General features: G+C 45.7%; 6 protein-coding genes across 6 annotated transcripts; 4 read left to right on the top strand and 2 right to left on the bottom strand.

Annotated features, from left to right (window-relative positions):
• Positions 1 to 224: 224 nt before the first annotated feature.
• On the bottom strand, positions 225 to 1,517 carry SAMD00019534_122470 (hypothetical protein; the record flags this gene model as incomplete). The annotated part of the gene is made up of 1 exon (XM_012892462.1): positions 225 to 1,517. One exon carries the CDS (start codon positions 1,515 to 1,517, stop codon positions 225 to 227), a length of 1,293 nt encoding a protein of 430 aa, XP_012747916.1.
• A 285-nt stretch (positions 1,518 to 1,802) lies between these two features.
• On the top strand, positions 1,803 to 2,477 carry SAMD00019534_122460 (hypothetical protein; the record flags this gene model as incomplete). The annotated part of the gene is made up of 1 exon (XM_012892461.1): positions 1,803 to 2,477. A coding segment is annotated over one exon (675 nt), but the record flags the coding sequence as incomplete, so codon positions are not given.
• Positions 2,478 to 2,928: 451 nt separating this feature from the next.
• On the top strand, positions 2,929 to 4,444 carry SAMD00019534_122450 (hypothetical protein; the record flags this gene model as incomplete). Its single annotated transcript, XM_012892460.1, has 2 exons — positions 2,929 to 3,832; positions 4,023 to 4,444. The coding sequence occupies 2 exons, from the start codon at positions 2,929 to 2,931 to the stop codon at positions 4,442 to 4,444; spliced, it is 1,326 nt and encodes a 441-aa protein (XP_012747914.1).
• Positions 4,445 to 4,628: 184 nt separating this feature from the next.
• Positions 4,629 to 6,764, bottom strand: SAMD00019534_122440 (hypothetical protein; the record flags this gene model as incomplete). Its single annotated transcript, XM_012892459.1, has 4 exons — positions 4,629 to 5,891; positions 6,117 to 6,164; positions 6,231 to 6,357; positions 6,430 to 6,764. Coding segments are annotated over 4 exons (1,773 nt in total), but the record flags the coding sequence as incomplete, so codon positions are not given.
• A 1,053-nt stretch (positions 6,765 to 7,817) lies between these two features.
• Positions 7,818 to 12,233, top strand: SAMD00019534_122430 (hypothetical protein; the record flags this gene model as incomplete). The annotated part of the gene is made up of 5 exons (XM_012892458.1): positions 7,818 to 8,159; positions 8,227 to 8,718; positions 8,798 to 9,807; positions 9,874 to 10,897; positions 10,971 to 12,233. 5 exons carry the CDS (start codon positions 7,818 to 7,820, stop codon positions 12,231 to 12,233), a joined length of 4,131 nt encoding a protein of 1,376 aa, XP_012747912.1.
• A 546-nt stretch (positions 12,234 to 12,779) lies between these two features.
• SAMD00019534_122420 (hypothetical protein) lies at positions 12,780 to 13,595 on the top strand (the record flags this gene model as incomplete). The annotated part of the gene is made up of 2 exons (XM_012892457.1): positions 12,780 to 13,289; positions 13,329 to 13,595. Coding segments are annotated over 2 exons (777 nt in total), but the record flags the coding sequence as incomplete, so codon positions are not given.
• Positions 13,596 to 14,648: the final 1,053 nt, after the last annotated feature.

Genomic DNA, 14,648 nt, shown 5'->3' with positions numbered 1-14,648 from the left:
TGTTCATGTACTATTCTATAATTATATACATATATACGTATTTATATTATCTCTATCTCTATCACTATTATCTGTATACATCATCATAAGAATGATACATTGACTTTCTTCGTTCAAAATGTTCATTCATTCATTTTCAAAACCTGGGAAAACAAACCCATTTCCCTCATCGATGTAAGTCAAGAGCAAGGGCGAGGGCGAGGGCAAGGGCAAGGGTTAACCATTTATTCAATTTGTTGGTAGTCCTCGCGACAGGCGACTGCCTGGGGATCAGCAATGGCATGCTTGCGAGGAAAGGTATCCATGTTGCTTTTAAACTTCATGTAGAGGGAATAGAGATCGCACAAATCATTGTTCTCGTGAAATGCGTCGGCCCATTTGATCAATGTCTCTGGATTCTCTCGCCATGCGAAATACTTTCGATACTCTGTGTCATTGTGATCCAGATAATGTAGTCGATCCACCAACTCAGTGACCGTCTTGAAATCCTTAGCATATATATATGATCCAGGTGGCATGAACTGCAATGTTGTCTCGTGGCCCATGTACACAGGCACAATACCATTCATCAAACATTGCAGAGCCTTCTCCGTGAAGTAATATGGACAGTTGGAGTTCTCCAGTGCAAAGTTGAACTTGTATGTCTTCATCACCTCGATCTTGATAAGGTCTCGCTGACTGCTAAATCGCCCACCCTCTGGCGGCTCATCCTTGTTGTGCAAACAGCCTCCATAGCTATCGACGTGCATCTTGTCCATGACGCGGCGCATGAACTTGACGCGCTCGCTCTCTTCTGCATCATCGGTTTGGTGCTCAGTTGCCAATGTACACATACTGTTGAACCACGATGCTATGCGGCCCGGCTGCTTCATCTGCATCATGCTTTCAAAGTTGAATGGTGTCTCGAGCTCGCGTGCGTAGAACTTATCATAGTCGGGCTTGAACAAGTATGACTCGACAATATCGTTGTAGGGTTGAGGCAGGTAATTGATCGTCCAGTTGAAGTACTCAATGCACTCGGGTGTGCTAAAGCACATGCCATACTTGTTGCCAGCCGACTCGATGCCAAACAACACCTTGACCTGGCGGTCGGGGTAGGGCAGCTGGACCTGCCACTTGCGCATAGGTTTGGTCGTGTCAATGTCCGAGGCAAAGTAGAAGAGGCCAGAAGCTTCATGCATCCGCGACATGTCGTATGAGAGTTCGAGCACTGTTTGATTGTGTCCACACTTTGCACCGCCTGCCAGTGCAGAGAGTTGGCCCCACTCACGATTGCCCAGCAAGAACAATACATGTTCATTGTTTGTCAGTGGTGATACCAAGTGAGGCGTTGGTATTGATTCCAATTCGGCCTGCTGCTCGCTCGATATCACAATCCATGCAACAGTGAGTAACAGAGATAATAACAACAGAGCACCCAACAATAGCCTATATCTTGATATTGATGTTGCAGTGATTGAGGTGGTTGTATTATTGTTGGACGTCGTCGTACTCGTCAGCTGTCGACCTGTCTTCATTCTTTCTTTAAATATCTATACATAAATATAAAAATATATATTTTATATCTATCTCTATCTACCTGTATCTGTATCTCTATCTTCAATATTCAAGAAAACGAAAGTTGTTCAACTTTGTTCAAAAAGTGGGAACTTGGTTGTGACTCATTCATTCTTCACATTCATTATTCAATCATTTAATCAAACATATATTAATAATAATAATACAATAACATATACAAGATATTATAGTAACAATACAACACAACAATAATGGCATCAACAAATACAGTTGATATTACAACAGATACAGGAGCAACAGCAGGAGGTGGATTGATTGGATATTTCAATCCATTCGCTTACAGCAGTACAACACTGTTTTATATGTTCTCATTGTTGAAGTTTGCCTCCTCTGTATACTTGTTTCACAAGGCTCTGCTGCCACTACCAATCGCTCGATACTTTGGTCGAGTGTTTCACTTCTTCACGGCACCATTCGTGTTGGCAATGCAATACTCTGGCCTGCGAGGCAATCTGATCGATCGCATTGGCGACGGCGTGTATCTTGGCGCCGCACCCTACTCTTGGAACATGCAACAACTGCTGGTCAACAACATTGGCGCCGTAGTCAACCTGTGTGACGAGTACGGCGGACCTGTCACACTGTACGCCAAGCACAACATCAGGCAGCTCTACCTGCCCACCGTCGATCACTATGAGCCTGAGCTCAGCGAGTTGCGCACAGCCATCAAGTTCATTGAGCAAGAGGTCGATTCTGGCAACAATGTGTTCATTCACTGCAAGGCTGGCCGAGGTCGCAGTGGCGCAGTTGCCATCTGTTGGGTGGCCTACCGTCATCACAAGACATTGGAGCAAGCTCAACAAATACTACTTGAGCGACGAAGCAAGGTTCGCAAGTCACTGTACAAACAAAAGAATGTTCTGGCTTTCTACTCCAAGTATTGTGTCAATGGAGTGCCATTGTAACTGGCAAGCATGTTGATGATGGACAACTATTCTGCGACCTTGACGAATGTTTGATTGATGATCTTACCAAGGTTCAAAGACTAAAAATGGAACAATCGTTCATTTGCATTATTACACTCATTTGTGTGATGCCAAACAACCCAACAGTTATATCAAATGTTACGTCATCAGAACGATAAATCTGGTGCGACACCTGATTGGTTAATCCAAACCAAGCGGGGATTCATCCTCCCTCGAGGGTGTTTTTGCGAAGCTAACAAAATCGCAAAAATCGGGTCATTATTTGAATATAGATGGGGGAAGTCAAGAGGCCTCGCGTGGTGTGGACCTGTTGTTGTGCGTGGTCCAGCAACATCAGGTGAAGGGTTCATCACATTCTTGAGAGACTTATCTATCGACGACCACCAAACATACAGATAATCAATCAAACATACACACACACAATATGCACAGCCTATCTCGATTCAAAGGAAGACACATCCAGCTGGCATTGCTTGTGGTCATGTTGCTGTGCACCGTGCTCGTGTATGTGCCATCGCTGGATCATAGCTCCTTCGAGCCAAGTGATGTGACTGGTGAGCCCGTGGCCTCGATCGAGCAGCAGCAGAAATCACACGCAGAGGCGGCCGACCGCGTGCTGCAACAGAGCAACCCGGTTGCCTCTTCTTACTCACCTGGTCAGAACAACCCGCACGAGCGGGCACCTCAGCTACACTCACGGCCACGCCACGGCATCAGCGCACGCATCATCAACACCAACACGCGCGAAGAGAGGGCCAAGCAGCAGCTCAAGCGCAAGCCGAGAGATGAGTTCTTCCACGGCCTGGCGGCCACGTTCAAGACGCAGCCATTCTATCACAGCGCCACAAAGGTCAAGAAGCTGGAATACTTTGTGACGATCGTCACCCAGTCGTCGGTCGATCGATTGGACAAGATCGCGCTAATGGCCGACCGTTGGCGCGCGCCAATCTCAGTGGCGTTGTTGATTCGCGACGCCAATGTCGACCTGCCCAAGCTCGACAAGATACTGGCCAACAACACATTGCTGCGCGAGTTTGCCGACATTCACTTGTTTCACGCCAACAAGACTCGCTACCCAGTGAACAATCTGCGCAATCTGGCCATCACCAGCTCGCGCACAGACTTTGTGCTACTGATGGATGCCGACTTTATCATCCCGGCTGGCACACACGACTATCTGATACCGTACATACATGCGGCACAGAGCAATGAGGACAAGGTTGCCTTTGTCTTCCCAGCATTCTCATCATCATACGAACCCAGTCTACTGCCAAACGACAAGGCATCATTACTGGAACTTATTCAAAAGGGTTTGGTCTCGCCATCAAGTATGTATCAATCACTCCAATCAATCATCAACTATACTCTGGAACCATTCCAATCAATCAATCATCAATCAAACAAAACTGGAATCATTCCATCACTCAATCAATCACCAATCACTCACTTTGGAATCATTCCAACCAAACAATCATTCACTAACTCAATCGATCAATCATTTCCACCATCTTCACGTAGACTTGGAAAATTGCCCAAAGTGCCACTCACCAACCAATTACGAACGTTGGTATAAGGAGAGTAAGGCCTATCAATTGGATTACAGATGGATATACGAGCCATACTTGCTGTTCAACCGCTCGCAGACCGAGCTGTTTGACGAGCGCTTCAAGGGCTACGGCTTTGACAAGAACTCGCAGGTGTTCGCAATGGCTGTCATGGGCTTCAAGTTCCTCGTGCAACCTGATTCATATATCATTCACATCAATCACGAGCAGTCCAAATGGGATGGCGAGGAGGACATTGTCGAGCAGCAGTGGGATGCACTGCGGGTGCTCTGCGACTTGATACCCAGTGTCAAGCAACGATATGGCTACGAGATCACCACAAGAGTGTTCGATGAGCCACTACCATTCGAATGCTATTCCGATCAGCATTGGTAGTGTTGTGACCAATCACTCCAATCAATAATAATAATACACATGATGAATGTGAGCTCATAATAGAGTTCCCATTCGCGATACTATATACAATCAATCAATAAATCATTGTCAAGGGGATGGGGAATGGAGGTGATGTAATAAGTTAAGTTTATGGTGTTGATGGACTTTTGTCCATGGATTACAATAATATAACAGAGATGATGAGCGCCAATATCATTGGAAGGAGAAGGGCGATTGGAAGGGCACTGGCAGAGCTTGGTCCAGATGTGGTGGTTGATGATTGAGTTGTTGTGGAAGTAGTGGATGATGTAGTGGATGTTGTTGGTGAAGTAGTTGTGGAGGTGGTTGATTGGGATGATGTGGTGGAAGTAGTGGATGATGTAGTTGAGGTTGTTGGTGACGTTGTGGTAGTGGTGGTTGTGGAGGTGGTCGATGGCACAACTGCGGTGGTCTTGATCACACGTACGAACCATACATCAACATCATTTGCACCGGTGACAGATAGTTTGAGATCGCAGTTACCTGGTAACAATGATCCATCGAAGCGAACACTGCCAAGATTGAATGTGGCGGTGGTCAGGTTCTTGGACGTGCCAGAGGTGACGACAGCGCTGGTGTTGGTGAGAACACCGTCGCCATTGACATAGGTCAGCAACCACGATGTGGCGGTGACATCGTTGTACGTCACCTTGACATCGACAGAGATACCCTCAGTCGTTGCGACAAATCGGTCGTCCACAAAGAAGGCGATCGAGTTGTTGCCGTTGGCCAGCTGAGTCTGGCGGCCCTCGTATGAAATTCCGTTGGTGGGATCAACGACCTGGCTAAACTTGTTGAGTTTGGCCACTGTGTAGGCGCCTCCGACAACATCACGCTGGGTTAGGTAACGCTCAAAGTTCTTTACGTAGGGCTTGCCATCCCAGTTGAAGTTGTAGCTCGAGTCAAAAGTGTCCTGGGCAGTTCGCAGCTGAGCCCACGCCTCAAACGCGTTGGATGGGCTGCGTCCGATTGAGTAGCGCACCCAGTTCCAGTGCTCGGGGTACACGCCCATCCTGCTCTGGCTGGGCACCACGTAAAGCCAGTTGACGCCCATCTGGATGGCCTTGAGGTTTGACATCTTGATGGCGTAGAACAAGAGGTTGGCAGGTACCTTGTATTGGCAGTCCGTGTAACATTCATTCTCTGCGGCCACCACACGATTGGGGTTGGTAAGCAGTGGCCATGACTTGTTCTCGACGATGTAGCCAGTTGAATCTACAATGTAGCCGAACGAGGGTATGTTTGATAGATGGAAGTTGAATACCTCTGTGATGCCATTGCGCACGCCCATGCCCATGTTTATGGCGTCACGTGCCAGATTGTTCTTGTCCTCGGGCCAGTTGTCCACGTCGAATGGGTAGTCCTCGCCAGTGTAGACCAGCTTGTAACTGTAGTCATCCGATACATCATTGTTAAAGCCATTGAATATCTGTACCAGATCAGACATTGCGCCCATGAACCATGTTCTAAAGTCATCATACTTGTATCCAGTCTTTGCACTGTAGTTGCCAACAATGGTGAAGTCAAACTCGGCCCAATCAAATGCTCCAGGAATGAACAACTATCGTGATTGAATTAATAAGTGAGTCAGATTATGTGCATGGACCTTATTGCCGCCAGCTGGACTACAACTTACAAACTTCAATCTTGGGTCGGCTCTCATGTTAAGAGTGTAGTATAGCTGTTGGATTGAATGGTCGCGTTAGAGCCTCTATCCTCAATCACTCAATCAATGAACACAACTTACATGCTTGTAGACCTCTTTGATCTCGCCCCAAACACATGCATCCCAAATAGGTAGATGTCCTTGTTGGTCATCGTCCACGCCAATGACACCAACATTGCAGTATGACTTGATCCATGATGGTGCCCATCTATGTATTGATTTGTGTTAGCTTGAATGAATGAATGATTGATTGAAAGAATGAATGGATGGAAGGACTTACAGCTCTGAGCTCGTCCATAGACGCATCCAGAATGGACCTTTGAGTGTTGAGTTCTGTGTGGCAAAGGAGTTGATTGGCATTCCTTGTATTGTTGCAGAGATGTTGTAGACGTAGACACCACGAGCTGGGTTGATCTGATTCCAGGCAATGTCAAACACTGGCAGGTCCACGTTATAGGTGTGGTCGGCCTCCTCACTGAAGAAGCCAGAGTTTGGAGCCACACTGGTCAACCAAGTTGGCAACGACCAATCCTCACCAATCTTTACTGATGGTGTAACAGCAGCAGATACAGACACACTCAGTATTGACAAAACAATCATCACCATCATTATTGTTGATGCTGATGGTGATGTACCAATAAATATATTATTATTATTATACATATTATTATTATTTATCTCTATATGTATATATATCTATCTTTGTAAACAATTTGATTATTAATAACATTAAACAAAAAGATGATAAGATAGGACCGAACCCAAAGTAGATATTTTCAACAAGATGGATGGACCTCACATCGATTCGATGCATGTTCTTTGTTCGTTTTTATTCTAACCCCGGTATCTTTTATCTCAAAGTATGATGCTCTTAAGTGACCAATCAGAAGCCATGTTATTATTTGTTACAGTTAAAATAAATACACAACTTTGTAAAGGTGTACACATACATACACTACAAGTTCTACATCCATACAATCGTTTATTATTATTGATACAATAAACCTGACCTTTCCCTCGTCTCGAGATATCAAGACAATGAATGTAGAATCAATCTGATAGACTCATCACAGGGTTCTGTTGATAGATCATCTATCAAGCCCAATGCTGATGTGCAACTAGTTGACCTAACTTCAGCATCGATGGGTCTCAAAATCAACTTTGGTGAGCTTCCCATCCCATTTTGACTTGGCTGTCTTTTTTTTTCCAAAGCCAAGGTGCACCTTCTCACACTTTCGCTCTCCCTTCCTTCCCCACTTCACACCTCTCTTACTTAACAAACAAAACAAACAAACAACATCATTCATTCATTCATTCATTCAGACATCATTAATCCAACAACAACAACATACAACGATCACCTATTATTTATACATTACTTAAACTTACTACTATTTATAAACACTCTACTACTGATATATTTACAGAACTTATGATGATAATGATGACTATCTATCATTAATATTAATATCTATCGATCAATTCATTCATATCAATCAATCAATTGTAATTGGAATAGGTAGCCACAGCAGTACTGCAGCAAGTAGAAACAGGGGATAACAACATCATCACTTGTACGAATACAATCAATCAATCAAATTTTGAAAGAACTATCATCAACAATCAATCATTATGAACCAACAATATCAACAACAACATCAATATTCAATGTATGACCAACATAATAATACATCTGCAACGACAACGGCAGCACCGGCATCAGCACCGTCATCGATCCCGATAATGACAGCAGCAACCACTTCAGCAGGCGCAGCAGCAGCGGCACCAACAAACACATACCGACACAACTACAACCTAAAGTATAATGAGATCATCAACTCGATTGCTGTCAACAAGGAGGGCAACTACGTGTGTCTCGGAGGCAAGAAGTTCCTGCAGATCGTCGACCTCGACACGCTCAAGAACTACAAGTGCTTCCAACAGCAGAGCAAGTGGGAGGTTGGCGGTGTCGACTGGAACAATCTCTCTCCCAACCTAATAGCATCATCCGTATGTGTTGTATTTTGTTGATGACCTATACAATCAAACCTAACTCCTCTCGTATGAACAACAACAGTCCAATCAATACGCATCGATTTGGGACATCAACTCTCCAAAGTTCCCCTTGCAGGTACAGTTTGTGTCGCACAACAGAGCGATTGCAGACCTTTCATGGAGCTTGTTTGAACAGAACATCCTGGCGACGACCTCTGCAGACTCATACGTCAATCTCTGGGATCTTCGATCGCCCAAGCGAGTGATGCGCCTAAAGTCGCTCAGCTCACACATCTTGGGCGCCATCCAGGTCAAGTGGAACAAGTTCAACTCACACATCCTGGCATCGGCACACGAAAGCAATCTGATGATATGGGACATAAGAAAGGAGAATATAGAGCTAAACACAACGGTGCACTCCTCAAAGGTCTATGGCATTGACTGGTCGCCGCACGATCCCACCGAGATCCTCACATGTAGCCAAGACAAGACCGTCAAGATATGGTCCTATCCCAGTCTTCAACCCAGGGCCATAATCACCACAGCTCATCCAGTCCTTCGTGCCAAGTACCTTGTAAGTTGGTCCACTTACTCAATCGCGCACTCAATCAATCAACCAAACACTAACTTTAATACAACAAACAACAACATAGCCTATTGGAAGAGGAATAGTTACCATATCAGATAGAGGAGAGAATAGTATTAGACTTTGGAATGTGAATGACTTGTCGTCACCAGTGGCAACATTCAGTGGACACTCTGATTGTGTGCGAGCAGTGGACTTTAGAGTCAAGACAACACCCAATGATCAGGACATTCAGATCGTCTCGTGGTCAAAGGATCAGAATCTACGATTGTGGAAGCTGGAGAACTCGCACAAGGCCACTTGCGGCATTGCCTTCACCAGCTCCACGCCCCTGTTGGGCTCGACGCCCAATGTCAATCTGTCACCGGGTGGCGGCGACATCTCAGTCCTGTCGCACTCGATGATGTCCAACAGCTCAACGTCCAGTCTGCATTCAGTATTGTCCAATGACAACAAAGAGGCATTGGATAGCATCATTTATAAGTCACAGCAACAGAATGAAGAACAACAACAGCAGCAACAACAACAACAACTTCAACATCATCATCATCATCATCCAGCCGAAGAATATATTGGACCAAAGGAGTTGGAGTACGAGCTTAAGATCATTCAGAACAAGTTCATTGACAAGTCGCTAAAGATCGAGCAGGTCAACCTCGCACAGAGGATGTGCATCTTTAGCTGCACCGTGTTGAACATGTACAACGAGAATGGATCACTGCGTAACAGCAAGGGCAACCTTATGACCGACCTGTCGTCCTCACACGACGAAGACGACACCTTCCTCCAGGACTCACTCTCCATCACCACCGTCCAGCTGCGCGCCACCTTCCCCTCGATGTATCCACAGAGTGCCCCGCCACGCTTTGAGTGCATCCCAGCAGCCTGCACCACCTCGCTCAAGACCAACACAAACATCCTCGCCACTCTACACGAAGTAGCTGCGAGCAGGCTGGGCAAGCCATGTCTTGAGCAATGCTTGGTGACTCTGGTGTCGTTGGTCAAGAAAGAGGTGATGGACAGGGCCAAGGGAATCATTCCGGCCAGTCCCAATCCAGTGGCCGCCGCTGATCACCCGTATGCCAGGAGCAACGGGTCCAACGACAGCGGCAATCATCATCTTCACGATCGAATGCAAGACAGTTTCATCATGGGCGAGGGCAACAACAACAACAATCTATTGGATGGATTTAACAATGCAGCTGCTGGCAGCTTTGGTGTCAACAACAACAGCAGTGTCAAGAGTATTGGCAGCAGTGGCAGCAACAGCGGATTATCGATGACCACGAGCAAGGGCAGCAGCAGTAGCACATCAATATTGAATGATCTTGTGAATCATGATCATTCTCACAATCATGTTCATCATCATAATCAAGGTAGACAAGTGCCCAAATTAGATATATATAGTGTAAATAGCAGTAATAGTAAAGACTCCACTCAACCAACAGCGACAACAACATCAACAACAACGACAACTACATCAACCACCTCAACATCCACATCTGGCGCAGCACCAACATCATCAAGTCTGTCTGCACTCATCAACAACAACAACAACAACATATTACACTCAAGTCCAAGAATGATATCGACCACATCTTCAAACAACAACAACGTCATCAGCAACAGCAATAACAAACTGTTACAAGCCGACAACAACAACAACAACAATAGATCGATAATGTCCAAGTCTTATGAGAAGCAACAGCTGATAGCAGGCCTTGGTACATCACAGACAAAGTCGTCCGACATCGACTCACCACCTATACTGCGCACGCCAACCAACGATCGATCACCCTTGTCCAACTCGTACAAGGAGTCGATGCTGTGGGCCGCTGCACCATCAGCAAGCGTCTCCTCCGACCTCTCACTGTCATCACACCGCAATCCTTTATTGTCATCGCCCTCCAACCGCAACCCCATCGAGACCCTGCCATGCCCACGTCTGAGCGGTGCTGTGTTTGGCGGCGGCGACCGTCTGGTGATCTTCAAGAACACGGTCGGACGTCCCGCCCTACTCAACACCCATGCGCCACGCACCTACAAAGACCTTCTTGCCACGAGCGTCCAGCCCAAGACCGGTGAGCAGCAGGGCAAGCTAACACACTCGCTCTCCTCCACCATCCTAACATCACCTGCCAAATACGACAGTCCAATACTCTCATATGTATGTTGTTCAAGATCCTTCCTTCTGGCTCACTCCTATACTCACTCATTCATACAATCATTCAATCAAATAGATGTCACCAAGCTTTAGCTCATCACCGACGACGTTCACACTCTCACCTCTGATGGCTAGCAATCAATCCAATCATTCTGGACACTCCTCTGCCTTGATCACAACCACTGGCGGCACATCATCATCACCAATGTCACACCTGGTGAAGATTATTGATACTCCACTCTCGCAAACCTCTATCTATTTGGCCAAGAACTACACGCTGTCCGGCTCGATCAGTCACATCTGCAAGCACAATGAGAATGTGGCCAAGTCTGTACATAGAAAGGACCTGGTCAAGCTGTGGTCCACCATCAACATGCTTACCGACACCAAGCTGTTCATCACGGCCAACTCGGGCAAGAAGCAGCAGAGTGCTCTCCACGCAGACGACCTGTGGATCCACAATCCACTCGGCCGTCCCTTTGTCCAGACACTATTCACCCACTACAGGAAGATTGGAGACACTCAGACACTTTCGATGCTTGTGTGCATGTTGGTGATGGCTGCCCAACGCCTGACCAAGCAATCCAAGACGCAGTCCATGCCCATCACCTCACCGCCCCTCGAATCCAGGATGCCGCCCCAGTCGCCACTGCACATGAGCCATTCATTCAACAGCACCGGACTGACTAACTTCCTGGATGACTCGATGGTGAGCCGATCCTACCATCGCTTGGACCAGCACATTGGACAGGCGGTGGGCGCCACACCCGTGCTCTCCTACGACCCCTCGCTCTGTCTTCTGTCTCCAAACAACCTGCGCCACTACGACAATCTGATAATGATGCACGCCGAGCAGCTGTACCGTTGGGAGCTGCTAGAGAAGCGCGCGGAGACGATGAAGTTCCTGCACTTCCATCACCAACAGGACATCGCCACAGGAGTCAGTGGTGGCGGCCCGGCCAGGAGCATCCAGTTCCACATCAGCTGCATCCGTTGTCAGAGACCACTCGCTGACAACTTCTGCACCTACTGCAAGATCTTTATATTCAAGTGCGCCATCTGTCGTCTGTCGGTGCGCGGCCTATCCAGCTTCTGTGTGCAGTGTGGACATGGCGGCCACAGCGATCACATGAAGAAGTGGTTCGAATCATATGGCAGTTGTCCAACAGGCTGTGGATGTGTATGTAGTGCTCATCACACTTCCAATGCATCCTCTGCCACTGCTTCACCCACCGTCAACATCAACTCGAGCAAGATAAGTCTGTTGCCCGAGCCTGCACGACCTCCCACCACGTCCTCATCCGCTGCCACTCCACACAACTTCCACTTCTCGCCCTAAATCAGTCGACCAATCATGTTGAGCTGATTGAGATGGATAGGGAGGCAGGTCCAAAGAATAAACTATATCACGATCACCCAATGTCGCGTCGCGCGTACTTTGTGTTCGTGTTGCCACTCACTCATGATCATTCTTCCAACTACCACATAACATGAATGTAAAGAGATACAGATATATGAATGAATGGACGACGACAACAACGATAACAAGAATAGGTACATAATGATCAACGATGAGTTCATCGATGTGTACAAGAGATGTAATCATAAACTTGTTGAACATAAAGTTATTGAGTCAACCAGACAACTCAATCTGTTTAATGTGGCCTCATTGATTGAGTGCTTACAACATGATGTAGATTCATCGTCAATCACATCAAGTACAATCAATCATGCAAGTTCACTGGTACAACTAATGTGGCAATTCATTCACAGTGGCAATTGGAAGGATGTCAATGTCCTATATCGAGACATCTACTCATATGCATCAATAATACTTGTCTACTGCATGCAACAACATCATCAACAACATCAACAGTCAATGGATTGGATGAAGTGTATGAAACAACTTGATTGTGCTCTTTTACTTGGTGGCAACATGTTCAATGTGCTTGTGAATCAGATGATTGATGTCATCACATCATTGGCATTGACTCCTCAACATGTTGACACGGCCACATCAAGCACAAGTACAAACTCAGAGGCATTCACAACGAGCCAGCATGCCCCACAATCAGACACATTCAAGCTACACTTGGAGATGTCTGAACAATGTATGATACCAAGATTGGTGGCACCGCCATTACAGGTGTTTTGGAATGACAATATGAAGACTCATACACCTGTTGTGATCACTGGAGCAATGTCACACTGGCCGGCACTATCCACGCGTCCTTGGAGCAACATGTCGTATCTCAAGCGTGTGGCGGGCATGCGCACCGTTCCCATCGAGGTCGGTCGCCAGTATACCGATGCAGATTGGTCACAACAATTGATAACAATTCAAGAGTTTATTGAGACGTACATCACTGGCACTGCGACTGAAGCTCAGTCTGAGGAAACAACAACGACGACCACGACCACGACCACGACCATGGCCACTGGATACCTGGCACAGACACAACTATTTGATCAAATACCTGTGTTGCGAAGTGATATAGCCACGCCAGATTATTGTGCCATGTCAATATCAGACCTTGGTGATGATGATGATTGCGATGATGATGATGAATCAGAGCCGGTAATGATTGTAAATGCATGGTTTTGGTCCAAAGGGTACCACAACACCATTGCACCACGATCCACATCACAACCTTTTGTGCCAAGTCGTTGGATCAAAGTATATCCGTCTCTACGCCGTTGAACAATCCCAATACGTCTACCCTCATGACTCATCAATGTTATTCAATACCAGCCGAGTAAGTAATTACCCTTCTGCCACACTTCCACTCACCTATTCACCGACTCACTAACATCATTCGTTCATTACAAGGTTGATGTTGAACATCCAGACTTGGAACAATTCCCAGACTTTTCAAAGGCAACTTATACCGAATGTATATTGAACGAAGGTGAGATGTTATATATTCCGCCAAAGTGTTGGCATTATGTCCGTTCTCTCAGTACCAGTTTCTCTGTTAGCTTCTGGTGGTCATGATCAATATATTTAATGATATCCTATTCCCAACATTCTCTAGAAGCCTCATATCACGCTTTCGATTTCAAATCTAACTCAGTAACCTTAAACATATATGAGGTACTTCAATTTCCTCTTCCTCTCTTCCTCCATCATCCAAATTGACTTTGTAAAATGATTTAAATCTGTAAACTCGAGTTTACTGGTTATAAAATAGGTGTTATCGACTTTGCAAAAAACAAGTTGAACAAATTGGTGCACTCTTATTCTTCCATTGAGGACTCGTCATGGAAGAAAGGAACCAGCGAATTTGTAGTTTGTCAAGATAGATATTATTTGCAAACTGACTTCCTAATAACTTATCATAGAGTCTATCCGTGATTATGATCATTATTTGAGGATAAATAGGATACAGAATTTGAAGTTATTATTTCATTCTTCTAAATAATTATTCACTAAATACAAATTAATATCTATCTATATTCATTTACAATGATGTCATCACCATCTACACCAACTCAGAAGAAGACAAGGAAGGTTAACCCTCAAGGCGCGAACTATTCGAGTTTTGATATGTATTTTGGGGAAGATATGATTAAATGATTGATTGATCTAATCAAATAACGTTATTGTAATGGCGCGTGTAATAATGTAACATGTCAAGTCTATTGTCATTCTACTTGTGGTGGTGGGAGTGTGTTTGGACTACTTCTGTGAGAGATAACCACACCACAATTCAACAGTACCGACATGATTGTTTGTTGGTGATCAATCAGAAAC

This window comes from Acytostelium subglobosum, assembly GCF_000787575.1.
Source record: "Acytostelium subglobosum LB1 DNA, scaffold: scaffold40, whole genome shotgun sequence".
NCBI lineage: Eukaryota > Evosea > Eumycetozoa > Acytosteliales > Acytosteliaceae > Acytostelium > Acytostelium subglobosum.
The sequence above is the reverse complement of the archived record's forward strand: the minus strand, read 5'-3'. Positions and strand labels throughout refer to the sequence as shown.